We start from the raw sequence: 24,470 nt of genomic DNA, 5'->3' as shown, positions 1-24,470 counted from the left end.
TGAGTTATTTTGAGGGGACAGTAAATTTACACTGTTACACAAGCTGTACACTCACTACTTTACATTGTAGCAAAGTGTCATTTCTTCAGTGTTGTCACATGAAAAGATATAATCAAATATTTACAAAAATGTGAGGGGTGTACTCACTTTTGTGACATACTGTATAGCCTATACCTAGAACCCTTTAAAACGGTTCCATATATAGTATAGTGATAACAGTGTTCCTGTATTGTAGCTTGCCTATATAGTTTGTGTTTCTCGAGCACAAGAACAGAAGGGTTTCAGGCTCATGTCTGGTGATTTACATATTTGTTGGTTCTATATACAATCTGGAAAGTCCTGCCTCTGCATGAATTCCAGAGATTTTTCTGTCACTGCATTTTGATGGCATTTGTTAACGTGACTGGCAATGTCTCATTAATGGTGAACATCACAGAGGACATGTGTGACTATGACCATTAGAGAGTCATGAATACAGAATACTGATACATTTTCAGCAGATGGACTTGCTGCGGCTCTTTAGCTATACAAGTCAGGCTGCCAGGTTTCACAGAGTTGACTCATTCATAAATGACACATCACTAGTTAGTTACACATATGTCCACATTAAATGTAATGTCACAATGCACAATGTATCGCAGTGATCACTTACGATCCGATTCCTTGAGACGGAAGTGTAAAAAGTCTAACTAGTCTCGTTGTTTGGTTTAAAAGGTTCAACCCTTTCAGACTTACATTATACCCTTTCATACTCTTACTGTGTGATTTGAAATTCAGTATCAGACAGTATCAAGAATTATATGCACATATTTAACACAACAGCAGCTTATGAGATGTCACACAATATATTTACATACAATACACTATAATAAGATACATTCATGCAGAAAATAACTCAGTTGTGACAGATGTGTAAACTATTAATGACTAAGGATTTCAAACCTGTCTATACCGTCACTCATGTATGTTCCATATATGTAAGGAATAAAACATGACACGGGTATGATACGGCCTGATGCAAAGTCAAGTTACTGCTACCACTTGTGTTACCACGAACTGGATTATTATCCTATAACATCACATCCCGGCAATTTGCCATTGATTACAATTTTTCAATTATTAATGAACAATATGTGCTTTTTAACCTTTTACAGTTACATTTTATGTTGTGGAACCTTTTCCTCTCTCTGGAAGTTACTAAAACAGAAAATAATGTTGTTCGTCATGTTACTGAGAAAGCAGAAAGTACAAACTCCTCTGTCCTGACCGGTTTTGTTTTCATGGCAGAAATGTACTGACCATTACAAAACGCTGACACCTGACACTCCTTACGTAAAGGTTCCATAAAACTCTCCTTACAGAAAATTTCACTATATCACCATTATTCAACATTTTTACTGTATCTGTTTATTATTAGCCATAGATTATGTAAATCAATCACCATACATGTCTCTTTGAATGAGGTGTTACTATATAGAGCTACTGTTATAGAAAATTAATCAACAGCTTCCGACTGATCAGCATAGCAAAAGACTTTTCATTACTTTCTCGCCGATTTCAGTCTGAGCTCCACCAGGAAGTAATTCCAGGTCTGGCTGTAATGCACAGGCTTCCACTACACTCTGGAACTTCTGCTCATCCTCATCTGAGCCAAACAAGATGTTATCCTTTACAGTAGCGTTCTGAATCCAGGCCTGCTGCGGCACATACGCTACAGATCCCTGAGTGAAGTGAAAGTTGAACAGGCCGGGGGAGGATAGGAGAGGAGAGAAAAATGAGAGTAGAGAAAACAAAGAAGCACTTTATTTAAGGATTGCATTCCAATAGCTAGATGTCTAATTTAGCTCTTTCTGTCAATTGGCAAACCTACCTACATATTTCTAAAGGCCTATTCTCTTGTGTTAGTTATCATAAAGGCTATTTATCAATTCTGACATCAAGTTGATGTTAGATCTGAGTGAAATGACATTGTTTTTTGGAAGATTGTTTTGTGACCTTTCCAGGTTGACATATTTCAGAAAGTTATAACAATTAATGATAATAATGTGACATGTAAACATTAAAGCCAAAACAATTTATGGTCATAAAAAATACCCCAAACTTCACTTTGATGATGTAGCCAGAAAAAAAGTGTCTTTTGTTTTGCAATTATGTCATCACAATTGTTTGGGTTTGGGGGGGGGGGTGTAATTGTTTTATCTGTGTGATTTTCCCCAAAATGTATTTAATATACATAGTTAGTAGTATGGCATACCTATGGTTTCTGTCGTGGCATTAATTAGTGAGACACCTCAGGGTGTACATTTGTCTGTGCTTTTTTGCCTCAAGGAACAGACTCATTGTGAGTCCTAATAAGACATGCATCAGCTCTCCCTTTTAAACACTTAAAAGTGGAATATTATCAATGCAGTGTAATTTTTTTGTTAATCATGTAATATGTAACCTAGAGCTTCTGCATTTGTGACTCACTTTACATTTACAATACATTTACATTTATAAATTTAGCAGACACTTTTATCCAAAGCGTCTTATAAATGAGGAAATACAAGCAAAGCGATACATCAAGCGGAGAACAATACAAGTAGTGCTACCATGCAGGATTTATAATTGAGTTCTAGATAAGCAAAGTACGCAGAGTAGAAATGTAAGAGCCAGTGTAAGGTTTATTTATTTATTTATTTATTTATTTATAAATAATGTGGGGATTGGCATTTTAGGGGTTAGTTAAGTGCTCACGGAAGAGGTGGGTTTTTAGCTGTTTTTTGAAAATAGTACAGATTCTGCTTTTGTGATAGATTTATGCTGTTGGTCCCACATGATTGATCTTCCCCAAAAACAGTTGATGGTAACTTTTACTCTTGTTTCAGTAGATAATCTCACCTGGACATTGTAGACATGCACCTAAGAAATGCTGCTGTAAATATAAAGACTCATGCTAGCATGTAAGCTTGCATATTTAGCATATTAATATCAGTTTATCAGTATTTTTATCACTTTTTTATCAACATTTACGTTCTTAGTTAAGTGAACGTAATTTCTCTGGTTAAAACTATTGTGCATCCATTACATGTGTAATTAGCCATTGGGATCAAAAGTATTTAATGTGATCTAGTGTTTTAATAAAAATAAGAGGGAGATGAACTGATGTGATGCCCATGGATTTCTGTGTTTTTTAAAGGTAAGACATCTGTTGAATTTTAAAATTCAAAAAGCTCTCTCTTTATTTGCCTTGAGACCCAGATGCCTTGTGAATGATGATAAGGAGTAAGAGGGAAATGAGCTGATGTGACATCTATGAATTTCTGTGTTCATTTAAAAAAATAATTCAGCTTGTGGTCACCTCATTACTACATTACAGAGCATAGGGTGAAGGACAGTTGTTAGGCTGCTACAATGACTTGGACTAACATTTTTGGTTTGTCAATGGTAAAGTTAGACTCTCTTTACTTAATGGCAAAAAAAGAAAGTATACACCACTTTGTCATTATGGTGTCATGGCATTGTTATTAGTAATCATGAAAATCTTACAAGCAGAAATACTGATCTGACTGTCTGTAAATTAGCTAGTTTGCTTTTGATGTGTTTCATGGCAAATCATTACCATTATGTGATTCTGTGATATGAGAAGTGTACTGAGCTACAAATTCAATTTTCATAAATTTGTACAATAAGTCAGCATGGAAAGGAGTCCAAAACAACATACTGTGTCATGTGACTCAGGTGCTATGTTGATCAAAACTGATGAAAGCAGTCTTCATGACAGGTGAAACCTATTTGATTAAGCCTTTAGCCTATACGTGTTAATATACAGTAGGCTTAGGTCAGTTGTCATAGAGGGATTGTGCAGATCTCATGTAGCCCTATAAACATCACTCTAAAGCAGAGTGTTATTGAAAACAACACATCAACTTAAATTCAGCTTATATATTGGCACTGGCACTTACAGAAGAATAGACTCAAATGATCTATATCAGTGTTTATCAATCCTGGTCATACCGTACCACTGCCCTGTACATATTGATGTTTTTTGTCTGCCAAAACATATTGATTTTTTTTTGTTTGTTAACCAAGCCGAAATTAGGTTGAAGTGGCTGGGCTAGATTAAGGAAAGCACTAGGCTGTAGTACTCCAGGACCAAGATTCAGAAACACTGATCATTATAAACTGCATTCCTGAGCTGAAATTAATTTTAATAGTACATTTACATTTTATGGCATTTGGCAGACGCCCTTATCCAGTGACAGCGCTGGGATTTGAACTCACGATTTTCTGAGTAGTAATCTAACGTCTTAACCATTAAGCTACCATTGTCCCGTACATCAGCTTGAAAAGAATCTCTAGTGATTTCCACTGCTAATTGGCTTCTAACATTTATGAAGCCCTGCACATTGAGGCATGTGTGCTCAAGGCAAATGCAAAAGATTAAGGTGCCTGTGGTTTCAACAGATCTCCATGCTGGGTGGAAGCAGAGTAGTGCACAAATAGCAGCCATTGATCTGCCTCACTACCTTGATGTGGACTGAGCCAGAGAGGTTGCGCATTTCCCCGAGCAGAGCTGAGATCAGAGAGGATTTGCCCGAACCCACTGCTCCCACCACAGCCACAAGGCAACCTGGTTTAATATCCAGAGACACACTGAGGAAAAAACACAGAGATATGGTTTTAAATGCAACGCTACCTACAGTACATCACTGTCATATTGTCATTATTTCATTTCAATTACTTTGACTGAACTGTCAACAGGCCAAACCTTCATTCACATTGCCCTCGAAATTAAAGACAGGAAATCCCATTTACACCAGCAGACACCAATAGAAAAATCATTTTTGGAAATACAAATATTTGCAATCACACATGTAAGTTCATGAGTTGTCTTTGAAAGGTAAAAGGTATATATGTTACATTTGAGCACAAAAGACTGTACTGACTGAATCTTAATGGTGTACTGATTTTCCACTATGACTCAGCTGAGCAGTTAAAGTACATACTCACGCACACATGTCAACACTGGCAGACTTGATTGAACAAACATAATTGCAGGGCTGTAATTAGGCCAACAATTGATAAGTAATTGCTGACATTTTAATTTACATGTGATTTTACATGCAAATGCATTATTCCATAATATGTGCCTGTATGTGATGTAAGTAGAAGGCATGAAACATTTGCTAAATAAGAGAAAAAATAAAGGCTTTGCTTAGTATATATTGAGCATTCAGTTATACAGTATCCCTGCAGACATTTAGTCAGTAAATGTCTTTATTAGTAAGCATGTTATTGTTATTATTAATCATCTCGCCTGTCATCTCAGCACAGGTTAAGTCTTCCATTCTGCTTTGGTTTGTAGCAGATTTTCCTTATATCAGAAACTAAAGCTAAAGCTTCAAGCAGAAATCAAAGTCTGCTGAAATTAATGACCTACTATTATGACTCACAGCCTGACATTAGGAACAAAAAAAATACACACTTCTTCAGAGCTGGGTTGGAATCGGTCCCCCAGGTAAAAGTGCCGTTGCTCACATTTACTGCTGTGCCTGGTCAATAAAAAAAATAAAAATCATATACAGTTAGCTGCAGTCTTCCAATTACAGGAAAAATACATGACAGTCTTAGCTTTGAACATTTTTTTTTTATTATTGGTCATTTTTAACATTAAAAATACACAGCATCAAAAACACCATTCATGTTGTTAATTAATGGTTAATACGCCATTAATTCACCGTTAATGTATTACCATCATTACAGAGGGCAGCAATGTCAGCAAAATAGTAATTAATATGTTTTTGTATATTTCGTTTAAATGCCTGATGTATGAATAATTCTCACATTTATATGATGTTTTTTAAACTAATCAAGGGTGGTAAATTAAGAGCTCGTAAATCAGTAACCAATGTCATATAATAAAAATCGGTTTAATAAAAGGACAGAGACATTGGGCCGTATTCAGAGTTAAGTTAAGTGTGTATACTCAGGAGTTAATATTAGTACTGTGCAAAGGTCTTGAGAAATGCTGTAAAGCAAAGATGCTTTTAAAAAGAATTAAAATATTATGAAAAAAGAAGAACTTCTTTAATCTGCATTTTTATCAATAAAAATCTGGCAGCCTTAAAGACATGAACTAAAAGCAGGTGATTTTGATCATCTAAATGGCACGCCCTGAAAATCAACAGCGAGAAGGGGTGTAATACTGTACATCTTTAAATATATGTAACTTTCTCTGAAAGCGGCCAAGTATGTAGAACTTGATTGAGTACCCTTGTTGTCGCTGTGCTGCACTGCCATTGTGTCCAAATCATCTGCACCAAGAAACTTCTCCAGCCTTTTTTTGGATACAATTGTCTATGAAGGAAAGAAGGAAAAGGGATTTCAACGGCATGAAGTATGTATAGCTTTATATAAATACAATCATGTGAAAAAATAAGTACACCCCATGGAAACTTTTGGCTTTTTTGACATATTTGGAAAAGCAAATATTTGATCATCTTTGAAACAGTGCCTATTAATAAAGTTGATATACTTTAACAAACCCACAAGGAAAATTAGCTTTTTCAATCATTTATTCAACAGAAATATCAATAGATGTGATATTCGTCTGTGGAAAAAGTAAGTATACCCTTATCCTCAGAAGCTAGCATTGCACCCTTTAGCAGAAATAACTTCTTGTAAGTGTTTTGCATAATTGTCCACCAGGCTTGCTGGAATATTTTTATTACTTTTCCATGCAATATTCTTTCAGTTACAAGATGTTTGAGGGTTTTCTTGCATGTACTGCCTGTTTCAAATCCCACAACATTTCAGTGGGATTCAAATCTGGGCTTTGACTAGGCCATTCCATAATCCTCCATTTCTTCTTTTTGACCCATTCCTTGGTGGATTTACTAGTGTGGTTAGGATCAATATCCTGTTGAAAGGTCCACTTTCAGTTCAACTTCAACGTTTGGGCAGATGGCCTCACATTATCTTCAAGCACTCTTCTATATGATGCAAAATTCATGGTTGAATCAATGAATGCAAGCTCTTCAGTCCCCAGTGACACAAGTGTGTGAGTGGGTATATATATATATGTGTGTGCGTGTATGTGTTTGTGTGTGTGCGCGCATGTGTGTGTGTGTATGTAGGATCTGAACCACAAGCAGGATATATAACCCACGAAAAAAATGACACATAAAATGAAAAACACATAAATAGACACTCTCAGAGAGAAAACCCAACAAATATCTCTGGAGGAAACGTTATAAACTGACTGCACTCAGTTGAATCCTCACTCAGCAAACACAGAGGAGCCACTTAAGTATGGCTTGTTTGAGTCTGCCTTATCTACAACAATAGTGCAAGTGTTACAGACATCTCTGACCCAGGCCTGAACCATCTAACACACAGAAACTGCTGTCAAATCCAGTGATTTCATCCAGACCAGATGGCTTACTCAACAGATAAATTCAAGGATCTTCACCAGAAAAGTGATAACTTCAGGAAGAAAGAAAGGGGGGAACTACCCCTTTAAATGAGACCTTTTGCTCCCTCAGGAAAGGATCTACACAAAGCCCCATGTTCACACATTTCACAATCAGAGCACTCCACATAGCCTACAGAAGCAAAGCCTGTGAATATTAATACATCTTTAAACAACTGCAGTCACCTATTTTCACAAATGCTTTCGTCTGTTTTCTTCATGTTTATAACCAATAAGTTGCCAGTAATTGTTCGATTTATTTAGCATGTATTAAATAAAGTAGTAGTACTAGTATGATTATTGTGTGGACTTAACAACAGTTAAATATATGTCTTGTGTGGTATGTGTGTGTTCATTGAGTGAAGGATCCTGAAGGATAAGAGTAATGAAATTCAGGTAGAATGTCTATATGTACAGGTTGATATTTTGAACAAAGTTTGATCCACACATCATGAAAAGTGTGGAAACACCCATCTGCAGAGACAATGGAGAATATGGCTTACACCCCACCCTAAAACAATGTTTGATTGAAGGAAACATTCTGGGGCTGGCCTAGACGGAAAGAGTTAAAATCCAGTGACACCAAAGAAACGCTCTCTCCGCTCTTGGTGCTCTTTTGGCTCTCGCTCATCTCTTATCTCTTCTCATCAGAAGAAGAACAGAGGCAGTGGAAAGTCTCCAGTCAACATCTGCTCAGAGACCCACCACCAGTTCTTCAAACATCCCTCATATTAGACTCCATTTCATTCATCATTCAGACCGGTCTTCTGAGACGCTACTCAAATGCCGACCAGGCCACAGACAAATCACCATCGTGGGAATCCCCTCAACACCACGACATAACGAGGAAATCCCCTCAACTGGCAAGCACAATACCCCAGAATCTAGCTAAGACTGGTGCTTATAATAAGTTTAAAGCCCTTAAATAGAAGTGAAATTAGATTAATAAGTTGATGCTTTGTTCAGATCATGGTCTGTGAAATAACATACAGTGCTTTAAACTTGGAATGTAATTCACTCTGTTAAAAGCCATTTGTACCCATGTTTATGTATGTATGTGTGTGTGTGTGTGTGTGTGTGTGTGTGTGTTAGATTAGTTTCTATGTCGCAGAATAGGTTAGTAAAATCTCGTCTGTTCTTAAACATAAGTGTCTTATTGTTTACGAAGTCTATTGCCTTGAATTGCCGATCTTGCAATGTGCTCTTAAAATAATGTTTCACTATATCTAGAATATTATTGCCAGTGATGTTCTCCCTGTGCTGCGGGGGTTTCCTCCGGGTACTCCAGTTTCCTCCCCCAGTCCAAAGACATACATGGTAGGCTGACTGGTGTGTCTAAAGTGTCCGTAGTGTATGAATGAGTGTGTATGTGATTGTGCCCTGCGATGGACTGGCACCCTGTCCAGGGTGTACCCCGCCTTGTGCCCGATGCTCCCTGGGATAGGTTCCAGGTTACCCTGCGATCCTGAAGAAGGAGTAAGCGGTAGAAGATGGATGGATGGATGGATGGATTATTGCCAGTGGCCACGGAGGTAATATCTAATGCATAAATACACTAATTTCAACTTATCGCTGGACGAATAGTTGATCAGAAATACTAAATTAGCCAAATTTCCCCTTCCGAGCTAATCTGCTAGTCTCTCCTATGTAGTTTATGGAGAATATAGGTAACTTAATCTAAATATGTAAACTTTCATTACATATAATGGTGGAGAATGCAACAACTTAATCTAAACAGCTAATTCTCCCTACACACATACATACATACATACATACATACACACACACACACACACACACACACACACACATATATATATATATATATAACATACAATATGCATAATATATGGAAAACACAAAAAACAGGGCATCCATAGACAATAAAAATCTGCAAAACTACACGAGACACCAAAATATGTGTGCGCATACTGGGTACCTGTACAATGGAGGAAATCAGCATGGGGAGCATGGCCAGAGGAAAACGCAGTATGTTGAAGAGAGAGATGGATGTAAAAGCTTTCTGTGCATCTAAAATGTTATCCGGACTGACAGACACAAAAACAGCAAAGGTCGCCAATGATACCTGAAAAACACACATTTCACAGCAACTCAAACATAGAGTCATATGCACTTCTTTCTAAATTGTTTGCAAACTACAAAATCCATCAGTCCACGACCTCTAGTCAAGCTTCTAAACCCCAGTCAAACAATCCAGATTTTTCTGTCTCACTTCAGTATTGCTGAAGGTATCTGTAACGACTATGAATCTTAGCTCTGTTTCTGTTTTGATGTGTTTTGACTGTTTTCCTGCATCACATTTCCTGAATTATCCTCGTCTAGTTTACACCTGCATGTGGATTAATTATCTGACCATTTGCCTGCCTGACATTTTTGAGTATTACTTAGCCTTTTTGTTTGTTTGCTACATTGCACTTGTAACTTCTCTGCTTTATGGCAGTTAAAGGTGAGAAAACCCCCACATATTTTGGAAAAATTCACTTAGCTAAATTAATCATCAAAAAATATATTGTAGTTGTATTTACAAATTTTAGAAAGTTTACCTAGAGTGTGATACTTTGGCCTGTAGTGAGGTTTTTTGTTGATTTATACATTTTTTAAATACATTTTTTAAAAAAAACAACAACAAATCAATACTGAACACTAATCAATCAATCATACAATAATTAAAATATTTTTATTTAAAATAAATAATATAATTACAAACTATACCAAGAATGATGGACCTTTTCCTTATTTGCCATATTATTAATTAAGAGACTGCCTATTTGCAAAAAGAGCAAAAGAATACATTCATATATAAGCAGATGAGATGTGTGAAATGTGAACCCTGTTTGAAACCCATCACACCCACCAGAGCTGGAGCGCAGGCGAAGATAAAGGTGGAGACGGACGACAGGTAGGCGAATTTCCTCATCACCTTCAACTCCTTCTCTCTAATGTCTTGAACTTGATCCTGGAAAGAGAGCTCCCAAGCATAAAGCTTAAGAATCTGCAAAACAATGGGGGTTGTGAGAGAGGAAAAAGAAAGGGCAAAAAAGGACGTTAAAGACAAGGACAAAGGAGATAAACACTCAGGCATTCTCCAGGCACCCCAGGTGGGTCCAACATAAAAGCAGCTCACAGCTCGATATTTAAACTGAGAATAAGTCATTGCAGGGTCTCACCCTTTCAGTGTAGCATATTCATTATGCAGTCACCTTGTAAACAACCTGACACAATATGACCAATTTTCTGAATCGAAAAATGATGGCTTTAGTTTAGGTTCAGGGATTTGTCATTGCGTTGCCTGAACGCCCCAAAATATCAAATTTCCTCTCCAGTACTATATAATTAACAGCTTATTCAATGTGATATGAAAGAGACTGCCTACCTTGATGCCGTTCAAGATTTCAGTCATCATTTTCATGCGTTTGTCTTTAAACTTCATGTTTTCCATCTGAAAATGAAACATTGTGAATGAAAAATGGAGATAATTGATGTTTTTTGAAAAGCAGGAAACTATCTATGAAGTAGAGGACAATAGAGCGCATCCTGACCAGCTGTCTCACTGTCTGGTATGGGACCTGCACAGATCCCACAGCGGACAAAAGCTAAGATGATCATTAGGGTCTCTCTACCCATCGTTGATGCCTCTTTCAACAACCACTGCATCCATAAGGCAACCAGCATTGTACACGCGGCCCCTCCTACACTTCTTATGGAATCTTTACCCTCCTGCCATCTGGCAAAAGGTACCAGAGCACAGCTACCTCCACCAGACTTCACAAAAGCTTCTTCCCACAGGCAGTCAGAATACTCAACACCCCACTGCCTCCCAAAACACAGTTGCACTAATCAAACCCTTCTCAACACCCTCTGCATAGTCAATAGCTTACATACAATTCTTTGCACTGGTTCAACCCTGTTCTGTCCTGTGTACTTATTGTATATTTTACAGTATATTTTTACATGTATATTTTTCATCTCACACTGTTGCATATGTGCACTTTGTGTAGTCCTGTGCACTGTGCTATTGCATTGTTATATGTTCAACCAAGAGCCTGGCGAAATGACATTTTGTTCCAATAAATATGAGCTATATATGAGAGGAATGACAATGTAAAACCCACAGGACTTAACTTGGCTTGAATATAGAGTTCAGTGCATAAGTAACCCTGTTGGCTCTGTACTCCAGCACATTAGATTTGAACTAGAGCAGCGGGTTAAATGTGCAGCACGGGACATTTAAAGCAAATCCATTTCTGTGAATATTTTGTCCTTATTAAACAACCCACCAGCTGCAGATGACTCAATTAGAATAAACTCCAGACATTTTGGAGGTTCTCTTGTGCATGAATTAATTCTGCAATAACATTCACTTGACAAGAAACTTATTTACTTAATTCTGGTCCTCTTCGCTTAATATTAAAGTAAAGGTCCACTTAATTCCAGTGTGCCGCATACAGTGTAAAAGAAGTGTGTTACTTCTTTAGTTATTTAAGGACCTCACAGCATTTTATGGCATATATTGAAAATAAAGGACACAAAATAAAACTAGCCATGAAAATGGTATTTGTAATAATTTATAAATGCATTTATAATGTGTTATAAAGTATATGCAATGCTTGGCTTGAGCCAACAAATAAGGAGTCTTCTCAGGTCGACATTTCTGTATTATAAATTCTTTATTCTAATATTTTGAGATACTAGATTTTTGATTTCCATGAGCTGTAAGCCATAATCATCAAGATTAAAACAAAAAAAAGGCTTGATATATTTCACTTTATGTGTAATGAATCTAGAATATATGAAAGTTCCACTTTTTTATTTAAATTACAGGAAAAAATGAACTTTTCCACAATATTCAAATTTCTTGAGGTGCACCTGTTTAAGACAGGTTCTGCACTATCACTTGTAATATGAATACTACTGCAAAGCTGTATTATATTATTTGATTAATATTAATTTCGTTAAAAAAAAACTATAGTGGAAAATGTCCGTCGACCACCTTTTTGTTCCATGACTAAGATGTGACGATACGACAACTGTCACAGTCAGTTTTATAAATGAGTTAACTGTACGTCACTCTGGATAAGGGCATCTGCCAAATGCCAATGCCAAAATACATATATATATATATATATATACATATATATATATATATATATATATATATATATATATATATATATATATATATATATATATATATGTGTGTGTGTGAATGCATTTATAATGTGTTCAACATGAATGTTTCATAGGAAGTGTGCCATAAGACCAAGTAAATGAAAAGATTGTAGTACATTTTACCCACATTCAGTGTGGTAATTTCAGACTAAGAAAAATTCACAATAGTAACAAAGTACCTGCAAAGACCTGGATTTGGTGGCCAGTAACCCATTAATGGGAACCATAAGCAACATCACCAAGAGACCGGCGAGAACAGAAGGCCCCAGTTCAATCCACAGAAATGCTATGGACATAACAATCTGCAGTGGACACGACCACAACAGGTGGATAAAGTTGGTGACATCATTGAAGCGCTGAGCATCGGCTGACATCAGATTGACTGTTTCCCCTACAGTGGACTCCTTCCTTGCATTATTAGACATGACCAGTGCCTGAAAGAGAGAACAAGTTATAAAACTGCACAACCAATGCCTCAATATTACAGTGATTGATTACCTAGAAGTTAAAAATATACATGGGATACAGGAAACAAATTTTAAATTTAAATTTCAAATAATTCTGAATGATTGGCAAGGTTGGAAAGTTGAAAGAAAAATATTTTAAGGATTATTTTCTACTAATAATGGGCAATATTCAGAGTTGGCATATTGTGGTTACCTCAAACTGTCAGACATTGGCTCTGAATATGAAGAAAATTAAGAAAAAACACTCCAAGGGCAGAATCGCACCCTTAAGACACCCGTTTTCTTTTAGATGTGCGTAATTCCGGTGTGAGTAACTCTAGTCTATCTTCTGAGTTCAGGTTAAGTAAGACTTCATTAATTAAGTCTGAGGTCTGAATACTGATGAGTACAATTTGGTTTTAAATCCTCATTGTGTGCACCTAACTCCACTCTGAATATTGCCAAATTAGATTACTGGCTATTAATCTTAATATATACTGTATATATCTATAATTGGTATTATCCTACACAGGCTTGTGGGGAGTCTAGAGCCTATCGCAGGGGACTCAGGGCACAAGGCTGGGGACAGTCTGGATGGGGTGCCAACCCATCGCAGGACACAGTCACACACCACAAACCTATTCATGCACCATGGATCATTTGGAAATGCCAATCAGCCTACAATGCATGTCTTTGGACTGGGGGAGGAAACCAGAGTGGGCAGAGGAAACCTCCAACCCTGGAGGTAATTAATTATTACTAATAATTAATATTAGTAATAAAAAAACTAATAATACTAACTTAGTACATAGTATGAATAAGTAGAATATAATTGATTAATGTTTTATTTTATCATAATGGAATTTAATTTGGAATTTAAATTACTTAATAAAAATTACTACATTTGTTTCATGACCAATGTTTTAGTACTGTTGTGCGTACACATTAATTTGATAATTCACTTTCTATTTTCCTCTGTGCAACACAAAGCGCTCAGGGCACAAAACTACCAAAACACGGTGTGAAGTTATAAAAATAAAACATTCATGAAGACAAAATAAAATGGCATATAAAAATTATTTAATAAAAGATTCTCGTACCTTCTTATACACCGCTGCCATGATTGCTGTGCGTACTTTCATACCCAGAGCAAAACAGCGCTGAAAATACTGTTGGAGGAACAAGGACTGAAGAATTGCCACAATCAAGAGCAGTACAGCATAAATGTAACCCCACCATATATAAATGGATTTGTCCTGCGTGAAGGATATCATGACCCTGTGACAAAAAAAAAAAAAATTAAATTAAATATCATGGCAAATCACTAGAACATCAAAACTGAGCAAAAAAATACAGGCAATATGCCATAAAAATTAAACACTGAGTCTGTATGCAAGTGGCATTTTATGAAAGCTTTACAAAACATGCCCTAAAAGAACAGCATCTTTTTGAAATTTCAGAGGTGTGTAAATCATCAAGAAAATGAAGTGACTCACTTGAGCAGCTGTGGACTCACAAATGAAAGAAGGTCTTGTAATAGTTTGAAGATAGCAGACTCTATAAGTGCCCATTTAAAGGTTTTCATAATGGTGGGCACCAGCCAGGAGTCAGGATAATCTGAAGCATTGTCCTTTTTTTCCTTCTTTTTCTTCTTCTTTTCTGCCTTTTCTCCTCTCTCCTCCTAATCACAAAAATAAAAGCAAAGATCAAATAAGGAAGGTGAACTCTTTTAAAGCTCAGAACATTATCACGCAACAATGCAATAAAACAAACTACTGAAGTCTGTACAGTAGCCTGCATAAGGCTTATGTAATCTTACTGTAAACATGCCTGAATACAGCAAAAATGACAGGTTAACTTTGCCATGCCAGTAATTTTGTTAAACATTGTGAATTGTTCTGAATGTCACTCTATGGGTTAGTATTACTGTCATATGCTAACACCTGTTCTGTGATATGAAGGTATTTTGTGTGCTTAGATTGAAAATAGGTTGTCAGTGGTTTTTCTACTACACTGGAGAATAATGCATAATTTGAACCTCATTTCAGATTCACTGGTATTTATTGTATACCTCAAGAATATAACAATTTGGCAAAGCAAATTTATTTTAAAAATATAATCGTCTAGTCTGTTCATAATCCTATACTATTAGCTCAATCAGAGTAAAGACCTTTATCTGTAAACCAAAATCAGACACAGAATAATGACAGTAAGGCTAATCTGAATTTAATTTTGGTAACACTTTCTGTGAAGATTATTTATATTTATATTCATAATTAACTGAGACATTTCTAATATATTACAATGAATCCATAAGGCATCATAAAATGCATTATATTATATTGCTGTCTTTATTATACACAAAATTAACACTATATTTACAGATTATAATATATATTACTAGCTTGTTTTCATCAGACCATAACACATTTTTCCACATGGTGTGCGGTGATTTGGGCTGGCTTGTTTTTTTGTTCGTTTGTTTTTGTTATTTGGTGAGAAACAGCTTCCATTTCTTCCATTTCCATTAGCCCTGTGAAGGACACTGACCAGTGACCAGTACTTTGTCAGATATCTCTGCAGCTCCTTTAGTGTTGCTGTAGGTCCCTTGGCAGCCTCCAACTGTCACTGTGGTGTCCCATTTTCCCCACTTGTTGTTGTTGATGATGGGCTTCACAGTGTTCCTTGCTACAACTAATGTTTTGGAAATTCTTTTGTATCCCTATTCTGATCGATTTCCCCAATAACATCCCGCACATGCCTCGTAAGATTTTTGCAGTCCATGGCTTCAGCAGTTGAATGAAACCAAGATGCTAAAATCCTAAAGAAACAACTGATATTTAGTTGGCGTTGCTCAGAATCACTTCTCTGATGACCGCTGCATCATGATTACTTTCAAACTTTAGTCTGAATGTGATTCCTTAAATGTGAGCACAGTCACATGTCCTATTATAAAAGGCTGTGCATACTTACACAACCAGGTTATTGTAATGTTTACTGTTACCATATCAAAGGTGAAAAAAGAACTGATATGATTTATCTAGGGTTCATTCATTTCAAATTTAGACTGGGTCTGAATTTCTTTCTGGCACTGATAAGTGTTTATAACACATTATGTTAAGTATTCTGATTTTTAAATGTATTAAACATTGCGGTAAACAGTAATACCTTTTCATAAAATAATTATAATGTGTAGAATTGCCATATGCAATTCTTTTTAGTAACACTTACTTTTCCAGCCTTTTGTTGCGCCGTCCCAACTTTTTTGCCATCAAATTCAAAATTACCTTTTTTTTCCTCTAAAAGTGGTACATTTCCTCAGTTTAAACATTTGATATGTTTTCTATGTTCTATTGTGAATAAAAACATGGGTTTATGAGATTTGCAAATCATTGCATTCTGTTTTTATTTACATTTATTTAAATTTTACACCGTGTCCCAACTTTTTTGGAATTGGAGTTGTGTATATATATGCAGTGCCCTCCACTAATATTGGCACCCTTGGTAAATGTGAGCAAAGAAGGCTGTGAAAAACTGGCTTTAATGTTTAACCTTTTGATATTTTGCTAAAAATATTCACACAAAAATATTCTCATGAATATCAAACGATAGCAAACAAAACACAGGTTTATATATAAAAAAATCTTTGTTAAATATATGAATTCATGTGAGAAAAATATATTAAAAAGTATATTCTAATTGATTTTTTTTTAAAATTAGTACATCTGAATGACTAGGAACATGTAATTGTTCAACTATGACTTCCTGTTTCACAGGGGTATAAATATGAGGTAACACATAGGCCAAATTCCCTTAGTCGTTTATAACAATGGGTAAGGCCAAGGAAAATAGCTGTGATGTTCGGCAAAATGTTGTTGAGCTTCACAAAATAGGAAGTGGCTATAAGAAAATAACACAAGCATTGAAAATGCCCATTGCCACCATCAGGGCAATAATTAAGAAGTTCCAGTCAACTGGAAATGTTATGAATCAACCTGGAATTGGATGTGTGTCTATATCGTCTCAACAGACTGTGAAGAGGACGGTTCGAGTGGGCAAAAAATCTCCAAGGATCACAGCTGGAGAAAGTCGGCTTGGGGTCAGAAAGTCTCCAAAACTACAGTCCAAAGTCACGTAAATCACCACAAGTTGTTTGGAAGGATTTCAAGAAAATAGTCTCTACTCTACTCCAAAAACAAACTCAAGCGTCTTCAGTTTGCCAGACACTACTGGAACTTCAAATGGGATCGGGTTCTATGGTCAGATGAAACCAAAATAGAGCTTTTTGGCAATAAACAGCAGAGGTTGTTTTAGCACACACAGAGAGGTAGCCATATGGAAAGGTACATCATGCCCACGGTTAAATATGGTGGTGGCTCTTTAATGTTTTGGGGCTTTTTTTTTTAAGGTACATGGCATCATGGACTCTTATCAAATATCAACAGATATTAAATGAAAACCTGACTGTCTCTGGGAGAAAGCTTAAAATGGGCCGTGGTTGGATCTTCCAGCAGGACAATAATCCAAACATACATCAAAATCAACACAAAAATGGTTTACTGAGCACAAAATCAAGGTCCTGCCATGACCATCCCAGTCCCATGACCTGAAACTCATAGAAAACCTGTGGGGTGAACTGAAGAGGAGAGTCCACAAGCGTGGACCTCAAATTTGAAGGATCTGGAGAGATTCTGTATGGAGGAATGGTCTTAGATCCCTTGCCATGTATTCTCCAACCCCATCAGGCATTTTAGGAGAAGACTCAGAGCTGTTTTCTTGGCAAAGGGAGGTAGCACAAAGTATTGACTAAAAGGGTGACAAAAATTGGTGGTGGCTCAAAAGTTAACCTTCTCTGCTCCAGGGGTGCCGTGTCATGGCTGACCCTGCGCTCTGACTGTGCTCTAATGCATATGTGACAAATAAAGGCTTCTTTCTTCTTTTCTTAATTGTGGCACAAATATATTTAACAAAGCACATATATTTAAGATATTTATTTATGAACCTGTGTTTTGTTTGAAGTTGTTTGATATCCATGAGAGCAGAGTATTTTTGTGAATTTTTTTAACAAAAGATCAAAAGGTTCAACAACAAAGATAATTTACCAATATTAGTGGCAGGCACTATGTATATATATATATATATATATATATATATATATATATATATATATATATATATATATATATATGCACATTTCAATTAATTTCAATTATATTTGGGGTTTAATAAGTATATTTGTCATGATCTGAATAAAAAGAATTGAAAGTGAACTTAAACCTGACTGAATACCTGCAACATTTTATATTCCATATAAAAAATTTTTTATATGACCCAGAATTCTGTATTCTGGCAACATAATACACTGCTTCTCCTTTAAAATTATTATTTTTATTATTATTATTAGTAGTAGTAGTAGTAGTAGTAAAATAAATTATGTGAGACAATTCCATACCATGACCAGGATATCCTGACTGACTCCCTTGGCCAGGCCATTCTGGTCACGATCAGGCTTCAGTGTAGTTTTTTTATTCTTGCTCTGTTTCTTCTGTAGCCTTTGCCGAGCATTCCTTAGTTCATCCTTCATAATCCCCTCAAACTTCTGGCTGATGCAGTCCGTGCTGTCCTTCTCGTTCAACTCCCACATGTCCTCCTGTATCAGTGGCCTTTTGTAGCCATTGATGACCATCCTTGAATGGAAAGATAATATATATTCTGTCATGATGTATACAGTATGTTTCAGCAGGGTGTGCCCTATTATGCAAAAAATGTATAAGACATTATGTACTATCTTGTATAATTTCATTGCTACTGACTAGGGCTGTCATGTCCGAGACCAAGACTAGCAGAGAGTAAGTTAAGACCAGGCCTTAAGTCAAGATCAAGTTCAAATGAAAGTGAACTAAGATTGAAACAAGAAACCATCAAATCATTTTCAACCTAATGCCTTTACTTCAAAATTGGCTCCATTCCTGCACTACGCCAATGATTAAGATGTTTTCTAAAAGGAATTACTTATTGGTCAACTTTGTGTATGTGAAAAGAAAAGACAACATCTATCCTATCCTTCCATCAATTTTCCCTACCACTTATCCTACACAGGGTTGCGGGTAGGGGCAAAAAGTGGGGGAGACCCTATACAGGTTGCCAACCCATTGCAGGACACAATCAGACACACACATTCACAAATTACAGACAATTTAAATATTATTCTTAGACATTCTCGGATGTATAAAGACCATACAGAATGGTGCTTGAAAGTTCTAAAAGTAGATAAAGAGAACCCAATTAAACAAATAAGACAAAAATATTAAAGTTAGTCATTTATTTATTGTGGAAAATTATCCAATGTTGCATATCTATGAATGGCAAAAGTATGTGAACCTTTGCTTTCAGTATTTGGTGTGAGCCCCTTGTGCAGCAATAACTGCAACTAAACATTTCCAGTTGAACTGTTGATCAGTCAATGTGAAAGAGGCCTTTAGTTGCTTAGAAGTTACCCTGGATTCCTTTGTTGGTCGAACACTCCTGGGGAAGGTAACAATGGTCTGGAATTTCCTCCATTTGTACATAATCTGTCTGACTGTGGACTGGTGGAGTCCAAACTCTTTAGAGATGGCTTTGTAAATTTTTCCAGCTTTATGAGTATCAACAACTCTTTTTTTTTTTTAGGTCCTCAGAAAACTCCTTTGTTCATGCCATTATACACTTCTACAAACATGTGTTGTAAAGATCAGACTCTGATAGATCCTTGTTCTTTAAATAAAACAGGGTGTTCACTCACACATGATTGTCATCCTATTGATTGAAAACACCTGACTCTAATTTCACCTTCAAATTAACTGCTAATCCTAGAGGTTCACATACATTTACCACTCACAGATATGTAATATTGGATCATTTTCCTCAAAGAAAATTAACCAAGTATAATATTTTGTCTCATTTGTTTAATTGGGATTGCTTTGTCTACTTTTAGGACTTCTGATGATGTCTGATGATGTTTTAATTCATATTTAAGCAGATATCTAGAAAATTTTTAAGGGTTCACAAACTTTCAGGCACCACTGTAAACTCTATAGTGAGACCAATGCCCAAGACAGAGACAAGTCCAAGCACAAATGGCAAGAAATCCAGGACATGTCCAAGTCAATCCAGAAAATTTGGACTACAGCCCTACTACTGAACCTTAAAATATCCTTAATTTACTGCAACCTGAGGAAACCTTCTCATTCTGCTGTGAGCGATAAATTTATTAGGCATTCCCATAATACTAAAAGCATATACTATATGCATATAAGTTGACTAAAAAAACTGTGACTATCTGTGACCACAGCCATGTGTCATTGTGTTGGGGAACAAAAGCATGCCAAGAAAAGCTGTTGCGTAAATTAAGCAGATCTTAAGAAATGAAATCCTACCAGTTAAACCAGTTGAAAGTGATTCTGCTAAGAAATGCAGCGCCAGCTTCAGGGTTCTGCAGGTGTGAGATCCAAAATGTAAATGAATCAAACAAGTCTATATTTATAAAAATCACAAAATGTTTATAAAAATGAAGTTTATACAAATTATATAAAAAGCAGTATCTACCTTTTTTACCACCTCCTTAAGTTCAGGTGGAACATCAGCAATGGCTGATAAAACCAAAGCGACCAGCTGAAGTGCAAAGGCTATGTAGAAAAGACAGAACCTGGGAAGATCTGCTATGTTCTCCTGAAAGGATAGACACGAAAAGAAATTGACGTGTGACCACAAAAACCATAACAAATTGTCTTAGCCTTGAACAAGCACTGATGGTCTATAACATACCTCTTTTAAGGCATCTCTTAGAAGGGTCTGGAAAGGAAAGATATCACAGATGACCAACAGCAGCCAGAACAGAAAGAGGCTTGCAGAATCGACGGTTCTCTCCTTGCGTCGAACAGCTTCCTGGATTAACATCACCAAAGCCTACAAATTGAAGACATGCATGATGAGCATACACACTTCAAAATTCAATAACCTTTCAATTCTATTTACTTTAATCAAAGATTAACATCTTACATTGTGTACTTAGTGTACTTTTATTGCAGGTAGTGTGTTCATAGTGTAAAAACCATTTAAAATGTAAAAAACATTTTGCACATGCCAGAAGGTGAGGAGCTAGCATTGACCAGTGCTGCTAAATGTCTAATGCACCAAGATATTTTGGGTTTTTAAATCTTTTTTTTTTTCTGCAGAAGCTATTCTGGTGAAAGTAAAGTACTGTATGTGTGGCAGTCAGAGAAAATCAATCGGATATTAGTGAGGCTGAATTCTGCCAAGTAGCCAAATATGACAAGAAACTATAAATATATGGGCAAACGTTTGACTAGACCTGACCCTAACACTCAAGTGTTTTCTTTATATCCCATTCCACATGTAGTTCCTCCTTTGCTGTTATAATAAGCTCCATTATTCTGGGAAGTCTTTTCACTAGATTTTGGAGTATGGCTGTGGGGATTTGCAATCATTGAGCCACAAGAGCATTAGTGAGGTCAGGCACTGATGTTGGGTGAGGAGGCCTGGGGTTGAGTGGGGTTGAGGTCAGGCCTCTGTGTAGGCCAATCGAGTTCTTCCACTCCAACCATGGCACAACATGTTCTTATGGAGTTCGTTTTGTGCATAGGGGCATTGACATGCTGGAACAGATTTGGGCTTCTTAGTTCCAGTAAAGGGAAATCTTAATGGCACAGCACACAAAGACATTCTAGACAATCGTGTGCTTCCAATTTTGTGGCAAACATTTGGGGAAGAACCACATATGGCTGTGATGGGCAATTTTTAGCATCCTTGTGCTTCCATTGAATGAGTGCTAATTTGGATACCTGTGAGCCCCTGCAGGTGTCCATTAATGTAATAATTTAACATCCTGGATTTGATAGACTTAGTATTTAGTAGGTGTTAGGTGTTACAATAGCATAAAGTTTAATATTGATTTGTGTTCACTGTTTTAATGAAAGAGTAAATACGCCATTTAAATGATGCTTCCTTGTAAAACATGCTCCTCGCCAATGCCATACTATCTTCCTACAAAGATCATGTTTACTAAGGGGCCAGTTGAACAAAAGCAGAGGTAAAAATAGTCAATTTGCATAAAGCTGTCTAAAGATTTGTTAGCTAAATGTGATTTCTTCATATAGTGAATCTAAGGCTTTGATAAAGTTGATGGATACATACATGCCAAAGCAAAGCAAACATAATCTTAATAAATTCTATCAAAATCCTGTTGGAAATGAAATCTTTAAATGCAATTTACTATTCACTTTTGGGGGTAAGCAGACTTCAAACAGCTGCATTACTTGTGGTTGAGATACATGGAAAAGAGAAAGATATTTCATTTTAGGAAAGTCTATAGTTTTCCAAACTATATATAAAAGAAAATATCAATATTTCAACATGTGAAGGGTTTTTCCAGGTGCTACTGTCAGGTGCTACATACACACTGTAGCACCTAGTAAGAATGTAGTGCATTATACAGTTTTATGCAACAGTTTGGGCACCCATGACCAAATTACAAAAAATATTTAAATAAATAAACTTATGATCCCCTTCCTCACCCAATTTTGTTTTAACGTTAACCAAATTGACAGTAACTGTGCATTAACATTTGCAGGAAAATGTAATAGTTTTAAAATATTTTGCTGCAGAGGTTGTGTTTACTTCTTTTCACTTGAAAAAATCAATAAAATATGTAATTTGTCTGCAGATGCATTCAACTGTACACCATTTGCAAGTTTTCTGCAGCAATATAAAATGATCTAAGTATAATGTAGATGATTGAAGAAATTTGTCATGCATATACTACTGCTACAAGAACAACAACAACAACAACAATAATAATAATAATAATAATAATGGACTCGCTAATAATGAATTCAATTGTCATACATGGTAAAAAAGGAAAAAACAAATTTTTAAAGAAAACTTATATCTTGAAGTAACTTTATCCTGTGATAATCCTAATTTAATACACCAGCAGTGAAGAGGGGGCAAATGTTCCCAACAATAATCTCTGGATTTGAAGATCAGCTTACCCAAGAGACTCCAAACAGGACAGGATTAACGTAAAGCACAGCAGGATTTTTTTTAACCAATGAGTCATCCATCGGTCTGTAATCTTCAGCAAGTGTGACAGCAAGTCCAGCAATAGCTGTCAGGAACAGAAGTCCTGCCATGACCTGATGAAAAAAATGGAATTTGATTAGGTTATTTAACAGAAAAGAAAGTGTCATGCTAAATTATGTTCACAATAATGAAATGTAAAGTCCCAAAATAAAGGCTTCTGAATAATTCAAAATGAATTTTTGCTTTTGTTGTAGCTGCACAGACCTGAGAGTGAAGGAGTAATAAACAAAATGTCACCAAACAAGTCTTCACACGCCATATTTATGGAATTTTTTTATTTTTGAGTAATGATAAAATGAATAAGGATCATTTCATTTTCAGGTTGACCAAATCATTTGAATTCACTGTGAAGAAGTCACATTATTCACCAGTAGACTGGGACCCATCTGGTCTGTGTGATTGTGCACACTATATTCTCTGTGGAGGCAGAACTGATGCTCATTCATGTGAATGCAGACTCGGTAACTTCTACCTGCTTGCAGATGTAGAGTTTGGAGAATGGAGATTTGGGAGCTTTTTTCTTGAAGAGTCTGACCAAGTGTACGGGAGCACAAAGCCACAGAAATCCCAGCGGTACCCACACCAACACCGTTCTCTCCACACACACCGGTAAGTCCGGATCCATGCGATCCAGATACGAGTCATTCTAAAGTGGGCAAATATACAAATGTGAACAAAATACACTCCTCAAATTATACCAAAATATTACAGTGAAGCAAATTTATAATCACAGCCATTAGAAGCCTGTAAAGGAAGTCCTAAATTGCTGATTTTGTTAAACGTTTCTTATTGTACATCACTGGGAGCCCAAGAGTAGCACTTTATTTTGTAGTACATAAAATGCCTACTACTGATTAATGAAATATGTTGTAAAAACCAGTCATTGCTGGTACACATCTTGTATACTGGATTTTAAAGTATATAGTAACATTAAAAAATATACAACAGAAGGCAACATGATATGATGTCAAATAATTAATAATTTTTAACAATAATTAATAACAAATTTAACATGGAGCATTAAAAGATTAGCTGTTAGGATCAGAGCTGTATCCATCCTGAAAACAAAGGAGAAAAAATGGCAACACATCACATGGCATTATACACATTGTTATAATTACTCGTGAAAATGCTTTACACTTTATAGTTAGCTTTATGCATTATGCATCGTTAACATGATGCATTATAAGTAGTGTTTATTATTTTCTGTAGGTGGTTAGTCAAATTAGTGACCGTATTAG

General features: G+C 36.1%; 1 protein-coding gene across 1 annotated transcript in view; it reads right to left on the bottom strand.

Moving 5' to 3' along the window:
- abcc2 (ATP-binding cassette, sub-family C (CFTR/MRP), member 2) overlaps positions 1 to 24,470 on the bottom strand; it is a 61,578-nt gene that overhangs the window by 29,531 nt on the left and 7,577 nt on the right. Inside the window, exons 2-17 of the mRNA XM_053619557.1 lie at positions 23,702 to 23,875; positions 23,139 to 23,282; positions 20,893 to 21,033; positions 20,674 to 20,796; positions 20,505 to 20,560; positions 18,542 to 18,776; positions 14,586 to 14,770; positions 14,190 to 14,367; positions 12,823 to 13,077; positions 10,848 to 10,913; positions 10,329 to 10,466; positions 9,393 to 9,539; positions 6,255 to 6,339; positions 5,468 to 5,534; positions 4,509 to 4,635; positions 1,545 to 1,721 (exon numbers count right to left, since the gene is read on the bottom strand). Coding sequence (XP_053475532.1) covers positions 1,545 to 1,721; positions 4,509 to 4,635; positions 5,468 to 5,534; positions 6,255 to 6,339; positions 9,393 to 9,539; positions 10,329 to 10,466; positions 10,848 to 10,913; positions 12,823 to 13,077; positions 14,190 to 14,367; positions 14,586 to 14,770; positions 18,542 to 18,776; positions 20,505 to 20,560; positions 20,674 to 20,796; positions 20,893 to 21,033; positions 23,139 to 23,282; positions 23,702 to 23,875 — 2,298 coding nt within the window. The remainder of the gene's footprint in view (positions 1 to 1,544; positions 1,722 to 4,508; positions 4,636 to 5,467; positions 5,535 to 6,254; positions 6,340 to 9,392; positions 9,540 to 10,328; positions 10,467 to 10,847; positions 10,914 to 12,822; positions 13,078 to 14,189; positions 14,368 to 14,585; positions 14,771 to 18,541; positions 18,777 to 20,504; positions 20,561 to 20,673; positions 20,797 to 20,892; positions 21,034 to 23,138; positions 23,283 to 23,701; positions 23,876 to 24,470) is intronic.

Source organism: Ictalurus furcatus, chromosome 29 (assembly GCF_023375685.1).
Source record: "Ictalurus furcatus strain D&B chromosome 29, Billie_1.0, whole genome shotgun sequence".
Taxonomy (NCBI): Eukaryota; Metazoa; Chordata; class Actinopteri; order Siluriformes; family Ictaluridae; genus Ictalurus; species Ictalurus furcatus.
The sequence above is the reverse complement of the archived record's forward strand: the minus strand, read 5'-3'. Positions and strand labels throughout refer to the sequence as shown.